Source organism: Recurvomyces mirabilis (genome assembly GCF_035927965.1).
Source record: "Recurvomyces mirabilis strain CCFEE 5264 chromosome Unknown scaffold_2, whole genome shotgun sequence".
NCBI classification, from domain to species: domain Eukaryota; kingdom Fungi; phylum Ascomycota; class Dothideomycetes; order Mycosphaerellales; family Teratosphaeriaceae; genus Recurvomyces; species Recurvomyces mirabilis.
The window spans coordinates 121,446-147,146 of NW_027041936.1; the positions used below are offsets into that span (position 1 = coordinate 121,446).

Below are 25,701 nucleotides of genomic sequence, written 5' to 3' on the forward strand. Positions count from 1 at the left end.
ACCACTTGCTTTCTGGCTCTTTTTCCTTAGCATCTTCGACCCTCGAACTTGTTGCAGAGCTCCACGTAGCTGGAAGCAGTCTCCATAACCATGTCTATCGACTTCAGCCGTAGAAAGGGACGCAGCACACGCGATGCAAGCAACTCGTCCCCGGGCCGCCTTTGCGTAGGATGGAGGATTGCCGATTGGACCAAGATATACTACGAGCCCATCATTAAAGACAACGAAGGCGACGCGATCGATCCCAACGATGACGAAGAGCCAGAGATGGGTCTGTACTGCCACGGAAGCGGCTGTCCACAGAAACGTGAACCTCTTGACAGCGAAATCTTCTGGCACGCGCACTTCGATCTTGCAAACCAGCCTAGCAAGGCCAAGAAGCATAAAGGAGTGCTGCAGAAGCGGTTCCTGTATGACGCTTGGCGGTACTGTGCCGAGACCGACCTGGCAAGGATTGAGGAGATGGAGATCACGTTCCACCGGCCACTTTCTCGGCATTGGCAAAGCTGGTTCGACATGGCGGAGAAGTGGAAGAAGACTGATAGTAAGCGGCGGGCCGCGAACAGGAAGAAAAAGATGGACATTGTCAGGCAGAGTGATATCGACCCGAAGGACGTTGACATCAACTCCGATGACTCCGATGACTCTGGTTTCGAGGACGATGACGACATGCCTGGGGCATTTGCTGGTCCTATGGGTCCGCCACCACGACCATCTCGAGATGGTGCTGGGTCGAAGCGGAAGGGCTCGACGGCGGCATCTAGTAGAGAGGGTCCAGCGACCAAATATTTACGAGCTAATCCCATGATGACCGGCGCTGGTAGGCGGGCACGTAATAGTCGGGCAGGCTCAACGTTCTCGGACGGATCTAAAAGCGTGCTTAGACGACTCCCCAAGAGCCGCATAATTGACAGCGATAACGAGGACGATGCACCGAGTGTGATGAGCAATGTTTGGGAAGACCAGCACCCATCACTGCCGCTTCGTGACGGCACACGACCACTATCACGTTCTTCGAGACACTCATCTAGGGTCATTCACAGTCCAGGCCGTGCCAACAGCGCTGATAACGATGACAACGAAGGCGATGACCTTGCCGACACCACCGCAGCACCGCGATCAGGACCTCGCATATCAAGTGGTGAAGGCGGAGCAGCCGCAGACTTGCCTCTGACACCACCATCGACATCGGCATATAATCAGCGGACTACCTCACGCAGAACAACAAAGTCTCCAACACAACGCCGAATCTCTTCCCGCCACGCAAGCGTCCATAGAGAATCCGAAGATCCCAGCGGTGAGCTGAAACCCTTTCATCAATGGGCGCCTGACAATCGTGCCAACAATACGATTTTCGGCTCAAGCTTGTTCACGAGTCAAGAGCCCGATAATGGGGCGGACGCAGATGCCGTTGTCGAGGAGCGAGACGAAAACATTACACTCGCTGGTAACGGGACATTCCCGAGCAACCAGGAGCTATTCGCCGCGATCAATGGTGAAGGCGTAAGTGATGCTGATGCCATGAGGTTGGCGACAAGGATGAGTATCGCTCCCGAAGAGAGGCTAGGCTCGCATAGGGCCCGAAGTGAGCCCGGAGTCGAGCAAAAGGATGTGATGCAGAGTATTGAGGTTGGAGTTGAAGGTACGGAGGTGGTGGATGATGGATACGTTGAAGGAAGAGAAGAATGAGTCGAGTCTCCGAAAGTTGGGAGAAGGATTCATATCTTCTGCGCTACGCCAGGCTGAATATGGCTGGGCGTTGAGTTTGATGCCGAAAGAGGTCTACGATGTTTTACGAGCGAGTGCTAAGCGTCCCTTTCTTCCTCCGTTTTCCACGAGCCACTAGGAGAGTGGGACGTATACGATGGCTGCGAGCTTTGTCCTTCCCTTCTCGAGTTGGTCATTACGCTCAAATCTTGGTCTATTAGGCTCCTTGGTACATAGCTTTTTGCTGCATATATACCTTGATCTCTGTATCCTATCCCAAATAGCATTCGAAAAGCAAGAAGTTGAATGATATCCTTCATTTGCACTCAGGACAGTCTCTACAAAGTCAAGCCCGAGAATCAAACTCTCCTCCCACAGGAGATCTGTATCATCACGTTCCAAATTGTATGTATGCATGGCCTTTTCGCCCCATTGGGCAGTTGTGGAACACATGGCAGTCATTAGCCGGCCAAGCCCGAAAAGTGGAGCGTTTGGCGGAGACTCCATCACTGCATCGGTCATCTCTGGGGCTTCTAACCTCATGGCATAGCTCTGCCGACTTCCACGCACGGCAGTAGCTCGCTCTCAACATGCCGAGCACATATGTGAATCGTGAAGACCGTCACTTGTTTGTAGACACTCTGTTCATACACTCTTTCTATACTTTCGCGCAACGCCACGATCACTACCAAACATGGCGTCTCCAACCACCATGATCGATATCCTGCTGGCTCACCCTTTCGTGGTGATTCTGTCAACGATACTACTGATCCCAAGCGTAATACTAGCCTACGACGTCTACGCCTGGTATCACCTCCCTCCAGGCCCAATACCGCTTCCTTTCCTAGGCTCAAACCACTTGATACCCAAATCACAACCCTGGCTCCAATTCGAAGAATGGTCCCGCCAATACGGCGGCATCTATACTCTATGGATCGGCCGTAAACCGACTCTCATAATTTCCGATCCACAGATAGCCGTAGATCTTATGGAGAAGAAATCACAAAAGTACTCTTCTCGTCCACGAATGGTCGTAATGGGCGAAGTGTACAATGGCAATTCCTCCATTCTGACTCAGCCATACGGAAAGGCTTGGTCAATCAGAAGGAAACTACTTCATCAGGCTCTCAACCCAAAGGCGCTGAGATTATACAAGCCTACCCAGGAAGCTGAAGCAACGAGATTATGCAATGCGCTCCTTCACAATCCATCAGGATGGGAAAAAGAGCTCGAGCGCTTCACGAGCAGCGTCGTCTTCTGCGTGGCGTACGGCCACCGCATCGACTCCCTAAAAGCACAAGTCATTGCCGACCGGTTCCGCTTCATGCACTTCCAAGCCAGCTTGAACATACCCGGAAAGTACCTAGCCGAGACCTTCCCATTCCTCTCACTCCTCCCAACCTTTCTCGCACCCTGGAAACGAGAAGTCCAAGCCATGGGAGCCGAAGAGGGCAAAGCAAACCTTCAGCTCCTAGAAATGGTGAAGCAAGACATGGCCCAAGCCAAAGCCACCGGCAACCCCGAAACCGTCCCAGACAGCCTCTGCAAGCTCCTCCTCGAGCTACGAGAAAAAGAACCAGTCCCCCTAAGCGAGACCCACTTTTCCTACGTCCCTGCATCCCTCTTCGGCGCCGGCAGCGACACAACAGCCTCCACTCTCTGCACCGCCTTCCTAGCTCTGATAACCCACCCAAGCGTCCTCCGCACAGCCCAGGCAGAACTCGACTCCATGATCGGCAGCACCAGAACCCCAACCTTCGCCGACGAACCCTCCCTCCCCTACCTTCGCGCCCTTGTAAAGGAAACCCTGCGCTGGCGTCCTGTAGCCGTGCTAGGCGGCACCCCGCACGCCAGCACTGAACCAGATGTATACAACACCTTCCGCATCCCCACCGGAACCACAATCCTAGGAAATACCTGGGCGATAAACCTCAACCCAGCCTACTACCCCAACCCACACCTCTTCAACCCGATCCGCTTCCTCTCCACCCCCGAACTAGGCGCGATGGGAATCGAGAAACAGCCCCACGCCGGCACCAAAACGCACCCAGCGAAAGGAGCAGGCCATAGTTCCTTCGGCTGGGGTCGGCGGATCTGTCCCGGTGCCGATTTAGCGGTGAATTCGCTCTTTATTGCTCTAGCCAAGCTGATCTGGGCCTATGACATCCTATCCATCGATGGGGAGAAATATGACATCTTCGCTTACACGGACGGATTCAATGTCCGGCCGCGGAAATTCGACTGTATCGTACGAGTGAGGAGTCAGCGGCATCGGGAGGTTTTGGAGAGGGAGCAGGGGTTGGCTGAGGAGTGGTTGGGACGCTTTCCCGCGTTTGGGGAATGAACGAAGTCGAAAAGAAGGAAACTAGATGCCATCATGGCTCACTCGGTCGAACGAGACACTTGTCTGGAAGGCGGGGCCGCATAAGAGCGCGAACTTTTTTAATGCTCCATAGTGCGGAAGCCAATCGATTCTGACAGCCTCATCGACGGGAAAGGGAGGGGGGAGTGGGGATAATCAAGAGCGAACATCCAAACCACGGAATGCTTTTGACTCATATATACCACAGCCCTTCTAATGCGCCTCCCCATCCCCATTTACCGCCACGGCCCCATCATTCACCTTCTCCGTCCCCTCAGCAGCCTTCTCCAACTTCCCCACCGCATCGGCCGAACCCTTCGGCGCCCCGTTCCCCTCACACTCAACCTGAACCCCAGACAATGGAGACGAAGGCTCCATATCAAGCGTATTGGACCTCTTAGGCCTGAACGGCACAGGAGTCGAAGGGCGTGAGGACAAGAACTACAACCCATCAGCTTACGAGTCGATCGATCGGGAGGGGGCGAGATCATGTAGGGAGAAGAGGGGGGGAAGGGGAAAAAGAAAAGAAAAAACTCACGGAAGAAGCAGCCCCCAACAGCGCAAACAGCGAACTCTGCACCACATCCTCATGAATCCCCACCCCCCACACCTTCTGCGCCTGCCCCATAGCCGTACACTCAATAAAAGTCGCAGCCTGCGTATCCCTGCCCTTCCTCTCCTTGCCTCCCTCCCCCTCTCCTCCCACCCCCGCACCCCGCTTTTCAATACTATGTTCCTTATAATCCGCAATATCGATGTCGATGCCCAAATTATTGAGTGCGTGGGCCAGGGCGGAGAGGGCGCCGTTTCCTGAACCGGTGAGGTGGTGTTCGGTGCCGTCGATTTCGATGACGCCGTCGAATTTGCGGAGGAGGTTGCGGGACGGGGCGGTTTTGCCTGATGTCGTCTGTGCTGGTTTCGATGCGTCGGTTGTTACTGTTGTGGGTGGTGCGGCGGCGGTGGTGGTGGAGCTGCGGTCGGTGGTGATGTTGTAATCGATCAGACTGAACCTCGGATTTCGATTGAGATGGTACGCTTCGGTGAAGAGATCCTTGATCTCATTCGGCAGCATTTCTCGTCCCAGCATATCCGTCTCCCGCTGCACGATCTTGCTAAACGCTACTTGCAAACCTCTCGGTAAATCGAGCTGCAAAGTCCGTTTGATAATCCACGCCACCCCACCCTTCCCACTCTGGCTATTCACGCGAATAATAGCCTCGTACGTCCTTCCAATATCTTCCGGGTCGAGGGGGAGATAAGGCATAACCCACGGATCTGTCGAGGTCGCGCCAGCTGTTTCCCGTGCTTGGAAACCCTTTTTGATGGCGTCTTGGTGGGAGCCGGAGAAGGCGCAGACGACGAGTTGGCCGCCGTAGGGTTGGCGGGGATGGACGGGGATTTTGTTCGAGGTTTCCACTACATCTATTACGCTGTTCAGGTCGCTGAAGTCGATGCCGGGGTGGATGCCTTGGGTATACAAGTTGAGAGCGAGAGTTACGAGATCCACGTTTCCTGTTCGCTCGCCGTTGCCGAAGAGTGTACCTTCTACTCGATCCGCACCAGCCATCTGTGCCAACTCTGCCGCCGCAACTGCACATCCTCGGTCGTTGTGTGGGTGAAGAGACACACTAATCTTCTCTCGTTCGGAGATCTTTGTGCAGAAGAACTCGATCTGATCGGCATAGACGTTCGGTGTGCTCATCTCCACCGTCGCGGGGAGGTTGAAAATGATGGGATTCTCGACCGAAGGCTCCCACGCCGCTTTCACCCCCTCACACACCTTCAACACAAACTCCGGGTCGGAATCGGAGAAAGTTTCCGGCGAGAACTCATACGCCCACTCCTCCACCCCCGAGTTGGGGTCATCTTTCGTGATACTCCTCGCATATTTCGTGCACTCCACAGCCAAAGCCATACTCTGCTCATTATCCATGCCAAAGACAATCTGCTGAAAACACGGCGAAGTGGCGAGATAGAGATGGAGGATCGCCTTCTTCGCCCCCTTGAGACTCTCCACCGTCCGCTTGATCAACTCTTTCCGACACGGCGACAGGACTTGGAGCCAGACATCATTCGGCACGACTCCGGGGGTGGTCACGAGACGTCGGGTGAAGTCAAAGTCGGTCGCTCCTGACGAAGGATAGGAGATTTCGATCTCTTTATACCCCAGTTTCACTAACATCTGGAAGTAGCGGAATTTCTGCTCGCCGTCCATGGGGTCGACGAGGGATTGGTTGCCATCGCGGAGGTCGGTCGCTAGCCACCGGGGTACTTTGTCGAGGGTTTTGCTCGGCCATTGGCGGTTGGGGATATCGAGAGGTTTGAAGCGGCGGTACTTCTTTGACGGATCCTTGAGCCTGTGTGTGTTTTGTTCAGTAGATGTTGCATTACTTGTACCTCATCTTGGCCATGGTGGGGTAAGACGGACATTACCATGATCGCTATGGACGCGCACTCACTTACGCCGGGTCTGGAAGGGACGGTGTTTAAGTGAGGGCAGAGATGATAGTAAGAAACTTGTACGCCTCGGAATATAGAATATGGTATTCAATGGCTGGCAACATGTCAAAATTACCCTTCTTCAATGTGACTCTTCTCCCTCTTCTCCCACAAAAATGTTTCACCTACGCCCTTCCGACCCCGCAATCCAGTGACGCAGGGCCGGCAGCCGTTCCGCTCTCGCGCTACAGTAGCCAACCGGCTACTCTGATACAGGACCAACTACGGTGTACTCCCACCTCCACCACCAAGAACACTTAAAAGTTGTGAACACCAACGTGCCGTAGCCATACGGCCGACGAGATGATACAACACGACTCTGTTCTGTATCGATTATTGTTGCGGAATATCTGCTCATGTCATAGTGGTCAACACGGAAGATGTATATGGCCCTTTTCTTTCCACATCGCCAGCTTCATCAACGACCAGGCAATCCAAGTCCTTTCTGTGTTGAACCACATAGTTGATAGAAACCCATAAAGTCGCCACCAATGACAATGACTACATCGTAGACGTCTGTCAGGCTTAAATTTCAAGGGAGAATCATTCATTCGGCATGGACATGCCCTCGACAGTATGTAGCGTTATCCTGCGAGAAGCGGCAGACAAGCAACGAATCTATCACCCTTACGACCAACATCATGCAGCCTCAGCCGCCCCATTACCTGCCCACCACCGATCAGGACTAATAAGACCACTCAAAGGAGATATCCCACCACTTAGCTTACGCCTACATCGCGCGACTAACGTGCTGGCATCATGAGCGAGACTTTCTGACAGTCAAGGCAAAACTTCTGTAGCATACTGAGCACTCTCACAGCAGTCCATTTCACCACATCGATACTAGTCGCGGGAGACATAGTATGGACTTTGGCGAAGCACTACTGCATAATAGCAAGCAATGCAGCAGCACAAAGAGTGTCTCCGGCCTGAAGTTTCCTCCACCGGGGCATCTCGGCTCCACACAGGCCAGAACTCTCACCACATATTCTCCAGCTTCCTGCATATGTTTGCGCATCACCTGGCAGCTATTGACCTGCGCACCCTCCGAAGTGCAGACTGAGCCGCCAATTTTCCCGCATAAGCTGCATGACTACCTACCGGCGAGCGAGGCAAAGCGGAAGTACGGGCGAGATTGTCCTCCCTCCATTGGACAACTCCTGGACAGCAGTCTTGGGCATGGCCCGGCAAGGACTGTAACGATCTCGTCATATATCCACGCTGATCAAGACATGTCCGAGCGTGGAGACCGAGGGATCTGCAAGTACAGCAATCGGGTCTCCAGCGAAGCGAAGTCCATTACACCGCCAGAGTTTTTACTCTAACAAAAAGTCACTGGTACACACACTGCAACGTATTGGCGGGATCCGAATTCTTCCGCCGCTTCACCTCGTGACCCCCGACGACTACAGACACATGATATGTCCATCAAGCAGCCCGATGTACCTAGCTAATCTAGGCGCGTCAATTACCCCAAAGCTTCTTGTTCGTGCCTAACTTGTGTTCGAGATGCTTATACTGTAGGAGGTTTGGTATGGAGGCAAGTACCAAGATTCTTCCGTGGCATGCTTTACTTCGATCGTCAGATGCACGACGACATGCAGCGGCTGGGAATGATATAAGAATGCAAGCGAGCCACCATCGTAATCAAACCAAAACCTCAATTACTCTGCTATTCTTATGCTGGCACGACCATGCCTACCCGGACCAAGCTTTACCGAGCTACCGGCCTCCTGGCCACGGCCTCCCTCGTTGCCGCAGGCCCTTGTGACATCTATGCCTCTGGCAACACTCCTTGCGTAGCCGCTCACGGCACCACCCGCGCCCTTTACAACTCCTACTCTGGTCGCCTCTACCAGGTCCAGCGTGGATCCGATAATGCCAAGCAGGACATCAGTGCTCTCTCGGCCGGAGGCGTGGCGAACGCAGCAGCCCAAGACAGCTTCTGCTCTGGAACAACATGTGTGATCACGACCATCTATGATCAGTCTGGCCGTAACAACCATCTCACTCCTGCACCGCCAGGTGGAGCAGCCAAGGGCCCACAAAGTGGAGGCTACGACAATCCAGCTTCGGCTATTGGTGCACCGGTCACACTCAATGGGCAGAAAGCATATGGCGTCTTCATCTCTCCTGGGACAGGGTACCGCAATGACGCCACCTCTGGTATCGCTACAGGGGATGCAGCAGAAGGGATGTACGCTGTCCTGGACGGCACTCACTACAACGGTGGCTGTGAGTCGGAGGATCGTATAGACCTAAGAAGGCTTTGATGGAATCTGACCATCGCTTTTAGGTTGCTTCGACTACGGGAACGCGGAGACGAGCAACACAGACACAGGCTCCGGACACATGGAAGCCATCTACTACGGTACCTGCACAATCTGGGGCACTGGTAGCGGCAATGGTTAGTGACAAGATAGGTAACATCCCTTTGTCGAAGACTGACAATCCCTAGGTCCCTGGGTCATGGCCGACTTGGAGAATGGCCTCTTCTCCGGCTACAATCTCAAGCAGAATACAGCCGATCCTACACAATCGTCTCGTTTCGTGACAGCCGCGGTGAAAGGCGAGCCCAATCAATGGGCCATTCGTGGAGGCAACTCGGCCTCCGGGGGTCTGTCGACATACTACAGCGGGACACGGCCAAACGCCGCCGGGTACAATCCAATGCACAAGGAAGGCGCGATCATTCTCGGCATTGGTGGGGACAACAGTATCTCCGGCCAAGGAACATTCTACGAGGGCGTCATGACCTCCGGCTACCCCACCGATGCTATCGAGAACTCCGTACAGGCCAACGTGGTAGCAGCGAAATACGCCGTAACCTCTCTTACCAGCGGCCCAGCCGTCAACGTAGGCTCGAAGGTCTCATTCCACCTTACCACGCCCGGTTACACGGATCGCTACCTCGCGCACAACGGCTCATCAGTCATAACCTCGATCGTCTCGTCCTCATCCCCATCCTCTGCTCGCGGCTCCGCTAGCTTCACCGTCCGGACCGGCCTTGGCTACAGTGGCTGCGTGTCCTTCGAGAGCGTCGACACTCCCGGCTCCTTCATCCGCCACTACGACTTCGTGCTCGAGCTCAACGCCAACGATGGCAGCCAAAGCTTTGCCGAGGATGCAACATTCTGTCCTCAAGCAGGTTTGAGTGGAACGGGAAACACAATCAGAGCATGGGGCTACCCGACCAGGTTCTTCAGGCACTACTACAATGTCGGGTATGTGGCTAGTGAGGGTGGGCCAGAGGCTTTTGATTCCACGACTAGCTTCAACAACGATGTCACTTTCCTTGTGCAGGCTAGTCTGGCTTGAGTGAGGATGTGATGTCGCATGAATGTGGCATGAGTCTAGCATGACTGGGACCGTAGCCATGAGACAATGCTCGAAAACATGACAATAAAAGTCGTTGTTTAAAATCTGAACAGCAGACCTGGCAGCGAACGAGTGCTTATACTATTCTCTGGCCCAAACTCCTTGCTAAACAATCTTCGCAGCTCGCAGCTATCAGAACCCTCTCTCTCATGAGGCGACCTTCATGCTGTAAACCGGTAACGTCACATCCTCATTATCGACGTGGCGATATACTGGCAACACCTCCGATTGCTCCATGCCGTCCTGAAGCTTCGTGTCTTGAGCGGCAGCGTTGTAGTAGACAGTCCCGTGGCCTTTCGTGGCATTCTTAATCTTCAAGCTGCGCTTCTCCTTTTTGTGCTCCTTGGCTTGTTTGACGAGGGCAACGCCGGCGATGACCAGGAGGACCGGGATGAAGAAGACCATCGTAGTATCGAGAGGCCGGGTATTGGTGAGCCTGAGTTATGCTGTTCAAAAGCGACGGAAGAGTGACGGCTGAAGGGGGTGGCGATGCTGACTGTGCAGATGAAATAGTGTTGTTGTGTTTCGCGAATCCGTAGGGGTATTCAGTCTGAAGCGTAGTAGATTCTTGAGTATTGCAAATATATCTGTCGTGATTCATTTGGGGACTGCCCTCGCAGTCTATATATTATTCCGGACACTGGATGGGTGTGTTCGCGATTCTCGCAATCGCACCTCGCAACGCTCGCAGACACAGCCATCTTGAGTTGACGTGGTGGCGCAGTCGCAAAGGTCATGCGTAGGAACGAGAACGACGGAAGCTCGACATCCGAGAGATACCAGCTTACGGCCGATATGTACACATGCCTCACCTGCTAATGTGTTGCAAAGCAGAACAGATCTCTTTCAGAAATGATTTCAGTCCCCAAGTTTTGAATCACGGTCTCGGCGTGACAGCTTCTCCAACGCTGCTTGGCGTAGAACTATACACTACAGCGCGGGAATAGTTTTCTGTACAAGAACCTTGATTGACGACTTGCGTATTTGGAGCCAGAGTTCCATAATCGATCAGTCCGCTCGCGACGACGGCCGTCACAGCTTTCGAAATGCTAGCGGCTTGATACGTTGTGTCGGCACCCTCTGGCCCAGAAGTGATTACTTACGTATCAACCTCAGCGTCCCACTAATCGAGCGGCGCGATATGTGCTGTACGTATTTCTACGCCGGACGTATTCTGCGGTCACAAGACCAGCCAGTTGATCGCAATGGCGACATGTCGTTGTTTGCCGCTTGAAGAAGAGAGCCATAGTGCTACAACGATGCCAGTCTTTCGGCCCCCAATCCTACTGCTGCGCCACCAATCTCATTGAACTAGGTCAACTCCATTGTTCAAATGCCGAGTGTCGCCCCCGATAATGCCTCATCGACGTGTCGGAGGTGCCGTGTATGTGTGGCAGCGTCGTCTGCAGCAATGATGAGTGTTCGAGAGCGCATGCGTGCATACGAGAACACATCGAGGAAATTTGGTCGTAACGAAGAACGGGAAGAACGACCCGCGCTTCCCCAACGCCCCTCAGCGCGCCCAGATGCAGCCAAGAAAGATTCCATATCTTTCGCAATACAAGACAAGCAACGACCTATCATTCCACCCAAAGCCAAGTCGCTGAGCGGCAAGCTAGTCACGCTGCCAAGATCGAATGCATTGGGAAGGCACGAGCTTGATAGAGATGCGAATGAGCCATTGATCACACTCTCGGATAACACCAATGACGGCAACGAGCATGAATGCCGGCCATCCTTACCGGCTCGCAAGAGCACGAGCCGTCTACTCACGGAGGACGCATCCATCGATGGCGCGGGCAGCAGACCACCTCTGGTATTCAGGACATTGACTGGTGGCTTACAACAAGCTGCCTCCTTTGTCCAACGAGAAGTGCCCAAAGCTGCTCGGAGCGCCACGAATGGTGCACAGAACACCCTCGACCAGATTCAACGGCAAACGCCCGGAGTATTCCAGCAAGCTGGGCAGAACATATCAAAAGCTTTCGAAGAAGTCCACTCAGGCATCACGAAAGTCGTCAACGACATCCCCGTACCAAAAGCCTTCACCCAGACCGCAGAAGATCTTTCCGACTTATCGAGACTCCAGCTCGGGAAACCCGGTCTATGTAGCCGATGCGCCATGCTCGACCTCACTAGCTGCTTCACCAGTAACGCCGACAACACCAAAGACCCATACGTCTGCTGGACATCCCCCCTCTCCCGAGTAGCACTCCACTATCCATGGTGCGTAATCTGCCGACTCCTCGTCTCCATGCTCTCACGAACCGAGAACGATCCACTATCAGCAGGCAACATACGACAGCACATCGAGCAAGAACACCTCAGGAACCTCCCCTTCCGCGACTGGATCTCACAAGGCCACATCCACCAAGACGCAAGCTGGCCCTTTGGCAAAAGCGAAGACAGGCACGAAGGCGCCACCCAAGTTGTCGGACCGGCATCCGAATACCTCCTCGGTGTAGCGAAGCGAACTCGGCATGTAGGCTATAAAGTCCTGATCCGATCCGCCGCGGGGAGACCTATAGTACTACAGCGAAAAGACTTGAGGCAGACTGGTGCGCAAAGATACAGAGCCGGTGTCGAGCGAGGTAGAGAGAAATCCCGACAATTCCCCGCCAGTGCCACGATCATAATCACTGTCTCGAAATCTGGCGCCGAGAAGCCAGGTCTCATGTGGGTAGATCTTTTCGCTTCGAGCAATAAACTAGGAGCGGAGCAGGAGGTAGTGAGCCACTTCATGCTTCGCGCAGTGAAGAACGGCATCTCAGTCCATAACAATCCCGAGGTAGGATTGTCCTACGGCCATGTGCTGGACAAGCACTGGATCGATGTGGAGATGGCGAAGCTGTGGTTGAAAACGTGCGAGATGCATCATAGTCCTCACTGCAGTGAGCACGGCTGGGCGCTGGCACTGGACAAGCCCAGATTCCTTCGAGTTATCGATGTGGAACGCCTACAAGTTCTCCGAGTCCCAGATCCGCGGGAATGTCGGTTCGTCGCGCTCAGCTATGTATGGGGCGGTGCGGGGATGCTGAAGCTGCGGTACACGAATCTCGAGGAGCTTTCAAGACCATTTGGGCTAAGGGGATACCTCGACAGCTTACCGCGGACTATATTGAGCGCAATGCAAGTTGTCAAAGCCATGGGTGAGCGGTACTTATGGGTGGATGCTTTATGCATACTACAGGAGCCATGCACGGAGTCTCAGGCACAGATTGATCAGATGGACTCGGTGTATGGGTCTGCATTGTGCACCATTACTGCGGCTGCCGGCACGCACGCCGATGCTGGATTTGCGGGCGTGAGGATAGAGGTCAGTGGGAGTGGTGTCGACAGCAGATCTAATTCGTCCAGACAAGTGGTACAGCTGACAGCTCCCGCCAAAAACAACATCACTATCATCGCGCCATCCCAGCCCGAGACTACACAACCACTTCCGCCAGGGACTTCAACATGGCAGGCTCGAGCCTGGACCTTTCAGGAGAAACTGCTCTCTCGTCGGCTACTTTTCTTCTCCGACAACGAGATGACATGGCACTGCCGCGGCATGATCGCGAAAGAAGACATGCTCGCTCAGGACTGCGGCTACGAAACTCCGGAGCTCGACTGGCTGGCCTTGAAACCTCAGCATCTCGGTGTCGGCGTGGACACACACTGGAAAGACGGCAGTTTCGAGATCACTCGTCATGGTCGTACACACCTCGTGCGTTCGGCCACCTTTAGCGAATATGCACGTGTAGTGGCGCAGTATACTCAGCGAAGTATGTCCTACGAAAGTGATGCAGTGAATGCGCTTGCTGGGTTACTACGCATCTTCTCAAAAGCGTTCGAGTCGCCTTGCTTATATGGTCTTCCAACGGTCTTGCTCGATGTCGCTCTTATGTGGCGGCCCGTGGAGTCAGTAACGAGACGTGATGCACAGCTTGGTTTTCCTTCCTGGTCCTGGGCTGGATGGAGAGGGAGGGTGAAGTACGCTGATCTGATATCGATCCGACGGGATGAGGCCGGTCAGTTCATCTCGATCGAAGGCGTTCGACCTCTGCTGCGCTACTTCGTGTTTGATGCGGTGAGTGCTAGGCTTCAGCCATTGAATGGGACCAGTCGAGGAATACCAGGTCTAGGTGGTGAAGACATGCCGCTGGAATGGGAAGCTCGTGGGAGGAACAGACAGGATCCAATGCTTTCTGACCTCTCAACTTTGCTGTTACAGCACGTCAGCAATCGCCATCTCATCTTCTGGGCGAGCTGGTCAGATCGGTATCACTTATCCGCGGTAGGCGAGGAGCTGAATATCCTTGACGCCGAGCAGCATGTCGTGGGTGTCGCAGCACTTGACAGCCACGAAGACAGGAGTATTTCAATCGGCATGAATAAGATCCAGGTCTTCGTGGTGAACGAAGCACACTCTTCCTCCTTGGCTCCTGGTAGCTCAGACGATGCTTTTCCTGCTTATACTGTCATGTTGGTCGAGACTGACGCCCGGACTGGAGTATCCAACCGTAAGGGCTTGGGATGGGTGTCGAAAGCGGCATGGCTAGCAGGTCAGTGTGAGGACAAACTAATATATCTTGGCTGAGTGCCTTGCAACTGGTTTGAAGTGGCGCCACCAAGGCTTTTGACTTAGGTGCGGATGAATGTTGAATAAATCCTCGAGGGACTATCCCGTGTGTATCTGTTAGGAAGTGGGCTGGTGTGGGAATGGTGTAGGTTCGTGAAGTCTCGGAATCCCATCAGCCGTCGCCTAAGACGTTGAGTGCCAACTCGTCAGACATAGAACGCCATGGTCCATGTCGATACAACCATACAAAAGCTTCAGTGCTTAGCATTTGTTATTCATGAGGCTCACATGACCACGAACGTGAAGTATTAGCTGTCAAAGCTATCGTGGTGCAGGTGCAGGTTGACGTAGCATGTTCTTCCTGCTGACGCCGCCAAAGTGGAGTGGAGTACCTAGGGTCCAAGAGAAGGATAAGTGTGCCTTAACCCCGGGTTTTTCGCCGGCTTCATCAGGCAATGGCTGTCTCACACAGATGTAGCAGTACTGAACAGCAGCAAAGAATGCCGAGGACATGAGATCGTGGCTTTGAAGCAGTAGAGTGGTAGATTCTGATGCTAGTAGGCGGTGAGAAGGAAGAACAAGGCAGAGGTGGGAGAGGAAAGTTTGGGAAAGGTGTGCTCGATCACTGATGTTTCTCGTTGCGGAGCACGTCTGCTGAACCGTGCACGAAAGCGAACTGGCGCACGTCTGAAGCGATGATGGTGTCGAAATCGTGGGTTCTTCTACTGCCCTGTAATGTCCTCTCAGTGCCCTCAATTATGTTTGGATGACCTCCCCCGATAACGACGAACACGAATTACTTGACACAATCCCATGTCGTGACCTCAGGCCCGCCTTGTTTTCGCCGAGTCATTATTCGCGAGCTCGTGCTTAGCAACTGCATTGTTGCTGGTCGGAATCGGCTCCATTTGACTGCAGATTTAGGATCAGACGTGTTGAGCATTCACCCAGCAGGCAGTACGAAGCATCTACCACGCATTCACACGCCTAACTTGGCAGGAGAGAGTGCACACGGTACTTGTGGCGGCGTGAAGCAGGGCGGCGCTTCTTTGCCAGCGTACACCAGCGAATCAAGCCTACGACGTCTTCATCCACGCCAGAAAAGGCCGGATAGGCATCAATAGCGACTAACCCGCCCATCTACCTCACATTGGCTTCCACAGTCGACACCACCTCACATACACCCATGCGGTGAAGAGCCGCAATGTCCACTCCGCAGACGCTCACACAAGCGCTGCCACCACACCAGCATTTCGACCACCACCGCCAGACATACCTCCCCTCACCCCAAGAACGGTATCTGCCGCCGCCGAGGCCAAGCAGCAACATCAATTTTCACCACAATTCAATACCGACCAGGCCGACCAGCAACGTACAGCTTCATCCTTTGCCGCCCCCACCACGCTCACAAAGCGGCATGAGCAACGGCTATACTAGCAGCCACGGCCAAGCAAGAGGAGGTGCTGAGTACGGCTCATATCACAACAGTGACCTATCGTCACTGCAGCAGCAGCAGCAGCAGCACGCAAGTGGAAGAGACGAGATCGCAAGGACGAATAGTGCGGCAAGTCGGTACTCGAGAACATTACCTCAGCCGGATCCACGTCACGAAGCACGTGTGCAGCAGCAACCAGTGACGTCTGCAGCTCAAACATCTTACACTGCCACAGCAGCAGCACGTGCTGAGGCGCAACAATCTAGTATGGAGAGAAAACGAAGAAGAGACAAAGACGTGGATTGGGAGAGCTACTATGGCGGCTTGGCACCAAAAGAGATCATTGTCATCCACGACGATGATAGTCCGGTGCCAGAGGACACACAGGCTGGAGCACAGCAGCAGGTACCACAAGCACGACCACTGCCGCAGACGAACGGCACTTCGGCACCACATCACGTCGACAAGAGACGGCGGGTGAATGCTGTTGGCGCTGACATTCCAAACTACAGCGCCACCAACACGCCCTACTCCAATGGCAAATCCACAGACAGTCTCGTCAACACGACCGCACCAACGTCACTCGGCTCGAATGGTAGCACCAGCAGCAGACTAGACAGCACGCAAACTGGCCAGAAGCGGAAACGAACAACGAGGACATCCGAAACCGAGCGCAAGAAGCAGGAGACTGAGCGATCGGGCCCGAGAGGCTATCTGGCAGAGTATGGAGAGTATGTGCCGCCACCGAAGCAGTATAAGAAGCAGAAGGAGGTCCAGGTGCCTGTCCTGCATGATCGACATAAGACGAATGAGAAGATCGATGATGAGGATGGTCATTATCTTGTTCACGAGAATAGTCGATTGGGTGAGAAGTATACTCTGCTCGATCTGCTTGGCCAAGGCACCTTTGGCAAAGTAGTCAGAGCTATGGATTTGAGGTCGAGGAAGGAGGTGGCTGTGAAAGTTATTAGGGCTGTGCCGAAGGTACGCATGCATTGTTACAACCAGGTGTACATCTGCTGACCGTGTTGATCACAGTACCGAGACGCCAGCCGGATCGAACTTCGTGTGTTACAGACCCTTCGCTCAGCAGACGAACACAACCGAAATCGCTGTATCCAACTCCGCGACTGCTTCGACTGGCGAGGTCACATCTGCATCGTCACACCCCTCCTCGGCCTCTCAGTCTTCGACTTTTTAAAACAAGGCGGCTTCGTACCCTTCCCAGGCTCGCACATCCAAGCTTTCGCACGACAATTACTAGGCTCCATTGCATTCCTACACGACTTGAATCTCATCCATACGGACTTGAAGCCGGAGAACATCCTTCTGATCAGCCATGCCTACCAGACTTTCACATATAACAGGAATATTCCAGCATCTTCGACATTGAATGCCAGGAGTGCAAAGTTCAGGAAGGTGTTGCTTACGCCGCAGATCAACCTGATAGATTTTGGGAGTGCGACGTTCGATGATGAGTATCATAGCTCCGTTGTGAGTACGAGGCATTATCGGGCGCCGGAAATCATCCTCGGAATCGGTAAGTCCCAAAACCCCACCAGAGCCTTAAAACTAAATCCACTGCTAACATCAGCTCCCCACCAGGCTGGTCGCACCCCATCGACCTCTGGTCCCTCGGCTGCATCCTAGTCGAATGCTGGACCGGCGACGCCCTCTTTCAAACCCACGACTGCTGCGAGCACCTCGCCATGATGGAAGCCGTCATCGGCTCACCCATAGACAAATCCCTGATCAAAGAAGTGAACCGCACGAGCAAACGCGGTGACCGCAATTCTCCCGCCCGCTTCTTCAAGAACTTGCACCTCGCCTACCCTTTACCGGATACACCGCGCCAAAGTAAACGTTTCGTGCGAGGCATGAAGAGGTTAGAGGATATCATCCCCGTCCCGCATTCTTCTTCTGGCGCACCGGCCGCTAGTGGGAGCCAGGCGCGCTTTAACCAGTTGTTTTTGGATCTGTTGAGGAAGATTTTCGTGTATGATCCCAAGAAGAGGATTACGGCGCGCGAGGCGCTGAAGCATCCTTGGTTTGAGGAGTTGGTGGAGGATGATGGGACTGAGGCCGGGAGGATTAGGGTGGAGAGGGAGAGGATTGAAAGGGAACGGGAGAGCGGGCAGGGACAGCAGGCTAGGGCGGGTGCGACGGCGGCGCAGGGGGGGTATGCGGGGGGTAGGCGGTAGTGAGGGTGTTGGGCTGGATTTGGCCCTTTGCGTGGACTTTCTGTGGCTGTGGATGGCAAGAGTCAGAGGAGATGGCGACGAGGGTCGGACTTCTGATGCTTGGTTTGCTCTGTGCTCGTCATGGTTGTCATGAGATATACGATGGCATACGGGATGGCGTTCGAATACTCCATAAAGAACGTATGTGCATGCAATGCAATGCTCACGAGGGCCCTTTCTCTGCCTCCGACTATGGAGCTCGGCGTCTGATACACATTGTGCTGCCCGTCGACGGTGAATGGAATTGACGACGCCAACGGGCTTGGGGTGATTTTGACCTGGCAAAGCAAGGGGGTCTGGTGCGGTATCTGTGTCGCTGTATCGGACGGTACTGACCGTCAGTCACTCTGTCTTGTTTCCGGCTAATGAGACAGGAACAGACCAATGAGCGAGCGAGGTTGTGTAGGATGATTACTCACCGCCTTGGCAAAACCGCATTGCTTCTCTTTCTGCAACGCGCCCTACGACGCATCAAGCACAGCTTCTAATGCGTTCAACACCGGCCCAAGTGTATTCATGGCTGAGTCTGAGTCTGAAACCATGGCATTTGACCACGATAACTCTGTCCAGGACTTCGCCGTCTCCAAGCAGGAATACCTGAAGCTGCGTCCAGATATGAGTTTCCGCCATATTGCCACAAGCGTGCTTGTCGTGAGCCAAAGTTTTGGAGGCGAACCACGAATTCTGCTCCTTCAGCGTGCGACCAGCGACTCGCATCCGAACAAGTGGGAGCCTCCAGGAGGAGCCTGCGATGACGAAGATCCCAGCATTCTCCATGGTGCTGCTCGAGAGCTGCGGGAGGAGACTGGGTTGAAGGTTTCTCGCTTTGATGCTGTGGTTGGTGAACCTTATCACTTTGAGGTGAGAAGTGGTCGGAGAGTGGCGCGGTTTCATTTCGCTATCAGAATCAGGGTCGATAGTGGAGCGTTGCCGGTGGTGAGACTTGATCCGGCGGAGCATCAGCATTTTGTGTGGGCCAGCGAAGCTGAGATTGTGGCAAGGAAGTCAGGTGGGATCGGTCTTGAGTTCACGAATGATTATCTGACGGATGTTCTGGTTCTGACTCTACGGAACTGCGTCCAGCTACCAGTGGCGCTTACATAAGGTACTCATGGAGCTCAAGCCAGCCCTTCGGAAACGGACAACTTCAAGACCTCCTGGGGAATTTCATGCAGCAGCTCGACGTCATTGCCTTCCCACCAGCTCATCAATTGTGACTTTCCACCGAGCAGTGCAGTTTTGCTCAAGTAATAACTGGAAATCCGAAGGCAAGTACGCGCTTTGGGAGCACGCGCCAGACCGTCGAGTAGTATGTTATGAGCTTTGGGTGTGGACTTGGCCTCGACCAGTATTGAGCTCCTCCCGAAGAAATCAGACAATGTCTGCTGGCAGCGCTGCGTGTTCCTTGGGTGGACATCCGTTACAGTAGTGTGCTCAACAGCTACTTGACCACAGCTGCCTAACACAGCAACAGGGACTGAATTGTACACTAATGACGTAAGTTCTATTACAGATCGCCTTGCGCGCCCAAAGCCGGACCCGCGCTGCGAGCAATTTGTTGAGAGATAGCACCTGACTCGCTACTTGGCACGCATACAGGCGTCACACGAGCGTACTGATTATCTTTCAACACGAACCGAATAAGCCGGCAGACAGAGTTCGGACTTTGTGCACGTAATGAAAGTGGGCCAGGCGGGCAGTACCCGCTCGCGGCGCACCCAGATGTTCAAGTATACATCACACATACTTTAACCCATCACGTTTGAACAGGCAAGCAGACAATGAGGCAATCAGACAGGCAGGCAACCAGACAGGCAAGCAACCAGACGGGCAGGCAAAACTTACTACAGCTCACCACGGGCGGAGACTCATCATGAGCCACAAACAGGATCTTCAGAAACATGATCTCCAGACTGAAGACATGTCCTCGCCACGCGATACCAAGCCCTCCCTCCGACACATCGTCTGGCACGAAAGCCTTCCCATCGGCTGCTTCGTCGGCCTACTGAGCGCGATACCCTTTTACCTTCAAGATTACAGCCTTGCAATGCAAATATAACGCCTGGACCACAATCTGGCTGACCGCTTTCTTCCTCAGCCCACGCCTGATTTCCACCTCTTCCGCCAGTATGATGATGATCGCTTGGACCGGCTTGCTGAGGGACTTTGTTATGCTCTGGGACCTCTACAATGCTAGTTCGAGACGGGCCATGGCTGGCACTAATGGTGGCGTGGCGGCCGTGCTATCAGTACTTGAGATGCTCGTAGGACCCCTGGTCATGACGATCGCAGCCGGCATTACGAGTTGGGGCTGGATCCTGTGGTGGGGTCGTGCTCCTACTGCTGCTGTTGCGGAGACGAGCATTGAAAATGGGGAAATGGCTTGTAAGCCCGAAAAGGTCTGATTTTCCTCGCAAGTCACATTACGCTTGCTCCGACGCAAAGTATGAGATCATACTCGCACCGGTCGCCTGATGAGTCCTTCACCGTCAAGTTTCAGACCAGTCCCTTCCCATTCAATCGACTAAGCACAGCATCCTGCTATCCAAGATCCTGCTCCATCTAAAACTTATCGGCATCTACAAACCTCCGCTTTTGGACCGCTACCTGGCAGGTCGCTTTTTGCCGTAGCTTCCACTTCTCGCCTCCGTCCGCCCATACCATCGCTGCATGGCTTCGCACGTGCATTTAGAGAAACTATGTTTAGCCTTTGCGATTTCGGTAGATCTGCTGGAATAACGATGGAAAAAGGCGAGATGGTAGGCGGAGTGGAGGAGGTAGAACCTGGCATTAGCAGCAGATGAGGAAAGTCTCCTTCCAATGTGTCTTCTTGTTCAGAGTATCGAGCTGAAGACTTTAAAGGTCTTCCATTATTGGGATCCCAACTACGAGGTGTCTGGTCATGTGTGGCTTACTAGTCGGGAGATGTTTGCGAAGTAAATTTCTCTTTAGAACAGTCGGTAGAACGGAGGGCTTGGGGTCTCTCAACGCCGGCTTCGCGGACTTCCGATCTGGAGGGATAGGGTCTCGTAGGAGGCGGCTCGAAGCGAGTCTGTACTGCGATGCCAAGTTGATACAGAAAGTTTTGGTGCCATGACGGATCAAGTGGATGGCCTCCTTGGGCTGCCAAAGGCTCCTGATGGACTTCGAGGGTGTGTCTGGATATCACCCGCGGTAAAATCATGATGTGCCCTGCTCGGCGCAGCTGTTCACGCAACTATACACTTCTCGAAGGACAAGCTCAACCCCTTGGTCGTCTCGAAATGGGCGAATTGACGTATCCTCTTCGGAATGACCCGCCGCTCGAGGTATGCCGTAGATACGTCTCGCTACTCTGCCACCCATCACTAAGTGACCATCGCCAATTGGAAGTATTGGCATCCAGCTTCATGTCTCGATATAGCCACATTGCTCCATCATCACTCTGCGCGAAATATCTCCATCTAGCTTCCTCGGTCTCTGCCGAAGCCGGAGGTTCGTGTCTGATCTGCCAGGTCATAGTCGGAACGGCGAATCGCTGCCAGACTGAAGGTCCGCCGCCAAGCCATGTTTGCTCGGAATTGATTAACGGTCGTCGGTGCTCTGTAGGTATGGCGCGGACGTGCGGGTTGCGCCAGCCATTTGGATCAGACCTGGATACTAATGCATGAGGCGATGCATCGCCTATCACGAATGAGAGCTCGACACTGCATTCCCTCACGAGTGCGGCTTCTACGAGGTCCCAAACCATACCCATGGTGACCAATGACTTGTCGCTTCGGCGCCGCCCACTACCTTTGTTCGAAGACACTTCGGCGCCTGATCGGGCAACACGGTTATTCGTACTATGCCAACTGTGTGTCCAGTCCATCTGCATCATCGGAAGTTGTGAAACGCACATGCGTCGCCATGATGCCTCTGGGCGTGTGAACGCTTGCCGAGCCGTTGCTGCTTTATCAAGACCGTGGCGTGCCCAAGGAAGATTAAACAGTGTGTGGTAGCTGGGAGCGGTAATCTCAACCCCGCGCATAGTGTCATGGTCTGGTCCAGGCGTCCTATCAGGCGTAGATGCAGTGAACCCGAAATGGCTGAAGCGGATAGGATTCAGCGAGACTTCGAAGATGTCGCTAGTTGAAATATCGTGTGAGGGCAAGAGGAACATTCTTCTTTGCAGCTCCTCGGACTGTTCAATTACGTGGTGCATCTTCTGGCATAAGCCATAGCATGTAACTAGCGTAGCAGTAGCAGCCTGTGATAGCAAGTGTAAGATCAACTCGTCGAGTGCAAAGAATCGAGCACAGGCAGCCATCTTCAATTAGGAAGTGGAGGGGTCGCAGCATCTCAATGGTGTCATCAGCAGCGCAGTCCAAAGCTGTTGAAGCATCTCGTGCAATTCCACTACAGCGTTAGCTACGATGCTGCCTGGAGGTGGGTCAAGCACAAATGCTCGGGGTTCCATGGAAGCCCGTACTGCCAAGCCTGAACTGCGTTACAAGATATCTACATCTACACTAAATCCCGAGATTTGCAATCCCTCAAGGAGGGGAAAACGCGGACGAAATGAGGAAAGATTGGTAGCCAGTTCGGTTGTAGCCAGTTCGGTTGCATCCAGTGTACTGCCGGCAAAGGCGTTACTGCGAAGCAGCATACCGCCACACTGGGGCACCCCATTACCTGGCAGCGGTACCCTGAGAGATCTCTTTGCTTGACAGAAGACCGGGAGCACAAGTGAATGCACTGATATCGTCCAATCGGAGCACTCGTTCAAGATGCGCTTCAGCACTTCCACTCGCAACGTGACCTTGGACGAGCGCTGGTTAGAAGCAGATGTACAAGTCAGTAAAAGCAGTGAAGATTATGAGCACGTTGCGTTGAACCTGGAGGAGATTCTTGGCATCAACGATGGCATGCTCACGATTAGCGGCAGGGGCCTCCAGAACGACGTAGAAGATCTATGGCTCGAGGGCAATCGACTCCGGGCAAGTCTGTGGGATGCCCACGAGGGTGACTCTGACCCCCTAATGGAGTTGGATGATGTCTTCGAGAATTGTGGAGGTATGCTGCGCCTGTAAGTCAATAGGTGTCTGTTCACTCTATGTGACAACTGCGCACGATATCCCAGCCGGGTTGGCGGAGACTATAGGAACCATCTGATTACTTGCAGTTGCTCTTCGTCTGGTACATCCGCCTGTGTCGTCTGCCGCGACTTCCTTGTAGCACCGACGGCTGTGATCGAACAGCGCGATCTGCTGGCCACGCGCAGCGCCGAGACCTGCTTGAGATGTGCGTACCTACATACCGTGATAATGGCTTACGTGGGTGAGGCCTTCTACAGTGACGGGCCTGCAAGCATTAAGTTGCAGATTCGAAAAGAACATCTGAAAATGTCCATATTTGCCCGCCATATGCCGCGAGAGTGTATTCTCTTCGCGGCTCAGGGTATGTCGCTTCTCAGGACTTGCGAGCCTACCGAACTGACCGACATCAGATGCCGTCAACAGGTCAACACTCTTCGAAGGGATGCCTACAGGACATAAACTCCTGGGCGATGCTTTCGAAGATGTCAGTGTGACATGGGTTCATGACACTATCATGCACTGCCTAGAGAGTCACCGAACTTGTCGAGTGGCGAAACCTGGGCCACTCCCGTGCAGAATCATTGCTGTTGGAACAGCAGACTTGCCAATGCTGAAGTTGCTCACTACTGATGGTGAACAGCAAGTATATGCCTGTCTGAGCCATTGTCGGGGCACTACTCGCCACTTTGTACTAACCAAAGCGAACATGGTTGAACTGCAGGACGAAATCCCTTGGGGACTTATGAATCAGACTTACAAAGATGCCATCAAGTTCTGCCGCAAGATAGGCGTGCGTTATCTTTGGATCGACTCACTCTGCATCGTGCAAGATGATGCCGAAGATTGGGCTCGTGAGGCGACAAAGATGGGGGAGTATTATGGAGGCTGCCGAGTGTGCATTGCGGCCACGAGCGCTGTATCTGGGGACGCTGGGTGTAATGTCCGGCAGAATGGAACAATGAGTTTCGAAGGCACAGGACCTGATGGACAACCATATATGGTCCACGCTCGCCCTCCAATCTCTCACTTATACGACGATTTCGAGGGCAAGTTACAGGATACATTTCCTCTGCTCACAAGAGCGTGGGTATACCAAGAGCGATTGCTTTCACCACGTGTTCTACACTTTGGACCGTCTGAACTTAGCCTGGAGTGCAACGAGTCAACCGTCTGTGAATGTGGTCAAGTGCCATGGGATCCTGACTTCGAACTCCTTCGTCAGGCCGTGGCATCCCATGACACCGGTGCCATTGTTGAGCAAGACAGTGAAGCCAGGTGGACTAACAGCTTTGTCCCCCAGCATGCTAGTGCCGAAGATCTTGAGGTTCGACTGGCTTGGGACTGGACCGATCTGATCGAGACATACAGCGCCCTGAGCATAACCTACCCTAAGGATCGCCTGCCCGCCATTGCTGGTATCGCCGCCGCTACGCGAGTCCGACGTCAAGCCAGTGGCATCCCACCTGGAAGATATCTAGCAGGTCTCTGGGAGTCCACCTTCATGCACGACCTTTTGTGGCAAGTAGACCCACCTTTGGTCCGCAACTCCAGAGGCCAACGGTATGCTAGTCCGCTTCCGAGACCGAAGGATTATATCGCGCCTTCCTGGTCGTGGCTTAGTATTCTCGATCCAATATACCACATGCGGGCGATTGCTGAGGTGATCTGCCAGCTTATGAGTGTGGAGGTTGCCTACCAGAACAATAATGTGGCGGGAACGATCGAGTCTGGCTACGTCCGTCTACGTGGCTATGTCCGGACTGGCATGTACGATGCTGAGGCTTCCAAGATTCTGTTCGATCACGGAGAGGACGTTCCGTGCTTTCCAGATTGCGGAGAAGACGGGTGCTCTGAGAGTACGCAGTCGATTGGAGGCACGAGAGGAAATGTACACCTACTTGCGATCGCCAATAGAGAACCATTGGAGTCCAACGTGCCGGGACACGACAGTAGCAAATATGATACAGTCTGGCTTGTGCTCCGGATGAAACATTACATATCTGATTGCCCTTGTTTCGAGAGGATTGGTTGCACTTTCGCCCACCTCGAACGAGCGAACAACGAGGCTGCTGATGTTATCATCATCTAATAACCCCGGGTCCCGCTGTGATAAGCACTGGTGCGGCTTATGTATAATTCAGCCTGCAGCGACCTAAAGACCATGTCGTGAATGGCAGCTCACCTATTTGTGAGTTCTGCTTCTACTGTCATGCACAACAGAGGTCGAGGTCGAGATACGGGTCTCGAACTTGCTGAATGGTGGCGACAGTCATTAAAGAACTCATCCGTGCTTGATGCCTACGGAGCTCGTGTTGACAGAGATACACTACTAGACATCATGTGCATGTCAAGACATGTGGCGGATAGTTAAAGTCTGCTGTACACATTGTCAACCTTTTGATATCACGCGATCTAGTTTTACCACATGTTGCCAGCAGACCTAGCTTGCGGTCAGAATCGTA

At 53.6% G+C, this 25,701-nt stretch overlaps 9 protein-coding genes across 9 annotated transcripts; 7 read left to right on the forward strand and 2 right to left on the reverse strand.

The window, feature by feature from the left end:
• Positions 1 to 90: 90 nt before the first annotated feature.
• On the forward strand, positions 91 to 1,689 carry LTS14_000778 (uncharacterized protein; the record flags this gene model as incomplete). The annotated part of the gene is made up of 1 exon (XM_064833489.1): positions 91 to 1,689. The coding sequence occupies one exon, from the start codon at positions 91 to 93 to the stop codon at positions 1,687 to 1,689; it is 1,599 nt and encodes a 532-aa protein (XP_064698450.1).
• Positions 1,690 to 2,401: 712 nt separating this feature from the next.
• LTS14_000779 (uncharacterized protein) lies at positions 2,402 to 4,051 on the forward strand (the record flags this gene model as incomplete). The annotated part of the gene is made up of 1 exon (XM_064833490.1): positions 2,402 to 4,051. One exon carries the CDS (start codon positions 2,402 to 2,404, stop codon positions 4,049 to 4,051), a length of 1,650 nt encoding a protein of 549 aa, XP_064698451.1.
• Positions 4,052 to 4,282: 231 nt separating this feature from the next.
• LEU4 (2-isopropylmalate synthase (Alpha-isopropylmalate synthase) (Alpha-IPM synthetase)) lies at positions 4,283 to 6,480 on the reverse strand (the record flags this gene model as incomplete). The annotated part of the gene is made up of 3 exons (XM_064833491.1): positions 4,283 to 4,510; positions 4,608 to 6,426; positions 6,467 to 6,480. The coding sequence occupies 3 exons, from the start codon at positions 6,478 to 6,480 to the stop codon at positions 4,283 to 4,285; spliced, it is 2,061 nt and encodes a 686-aa protein (XP_064698452.1).
• A 1,782-nt stretch (positions 6,481 to 8,262) lies between these two features.
• On the forward strand, positions 8,263 to 9,886 carry LTS14_000781 (uncharacterized protein; the record flags this gene model as incomplete). Its single annotated transcript, XM_064833492.1, has 3 exons — positions 8,263 to 8,803; positions 8,865 to 8,975; positions 9,027 to 9,886. 3 exons carry the CDS (start codon positions 8,263 to 8,265, stop codon positions 9,884 to 9,886), a joined length of 1,512 nt encoding a protein of 503 aa, XP_064698453.1.
• A 207-nt stretch (positions 9,887 to 10,093) lies between these two features.
• LTS14_000782 (uncharacterized protein) lies at positions 10,094 to 10,647 on the reverse strand (the record flags this gene model as incomplete). The annotated part of the gene is made up of 2 exons (XM_064833493.1): positions 10,094 to 10,382; positions 10,622 to 10,647. 2 exons carry the CDS (start codon positions 10,645 to 10,647, stop codon positions 10,094 to 10,096), a joined length of 315 nt encoding a protein of 104 aa, XP_064698454.1.
• Positions 10,648 to 11,360: 713 nt separating this feature from the next.
• On the forward strand, positions 11,361 to 14,525 carry LTS14_000783 (uncharacterized protein; the record flags this gene model as incomplete). Its single annotated transcript, XM_064833494.1, has 2 exons — positions 11,361 to 14,015; positions 14,160 to 14,525. 2 exons carry the CDS (start codon positions 11,361 to 11,363, stop codon positions 14,523 to 14,525), a joined length of 3,021 nt encoding a protein of 1,006 aa, XP_064698455.1.
• Positions 14,526 to 15,711: 1,186 nt separating this feature from the next.
• On the forward strand, positions 15,712 to 18,143 carry LKH1 (serine threonine protein kinase CMGC group; the record flags this gene model as incomplete). Its single annotated transcript, XM_064833495.1, has 3 exons — positions 15,712 to 16,926; positions 16,981 to 17,482; positions 17,548 to 18,143. The coding sequence occupies 3 exons, from the start codon at positions 15,712 to 15,714 to the stop codon at positions 18,141 to 18,143; spliced, it is 2,313 nt and encodes a 770-aa protein (XP_064698456.1).
• Positions 18,144 to 18,722: 579 nt separating this feature from the next.
• Positions 18,723 to 19,286, forward strand: LTS14_000785 (uncharacterized protein; the record flags this gene model as incomplete). Its single annotated transcript, XM_064833496.1, has 1 exon — positions 18,723 to 19,286. The coding sequence occupies one exon, from the start codon at positions 18,723 to 18,725 to the stop codon at positions 19,284 to 19,286; it is 564 nt and encodes a 187-aa protein (XP_064698457.1).
• Positions 19,287 to 22,930: 3,644 nt separating this feature from the next.
• LTS14_000786 (uncharacterized protein) lies at positions 22,931 to 25,328 on the forward strand (the record flags this gene model as incomplete). Its single annotated transcript, XM_064833497.1, has 4 exons — positions 22,931 to 23,229; positions 23,326 to 23,600; positions 23,650 to 23,723; positions 23,961 to 25,328. 4 exons carry the CDS (start codon positions 22,931 to 22,933, stop codon positions 25,326 to 25,328), a joined length of 2,016 nt encoding a protein of 671 aa, XP_064698458.1.
• Between the last annotated feature and the right edge of the window lie 373 nt (positions 25,329 to 25,701).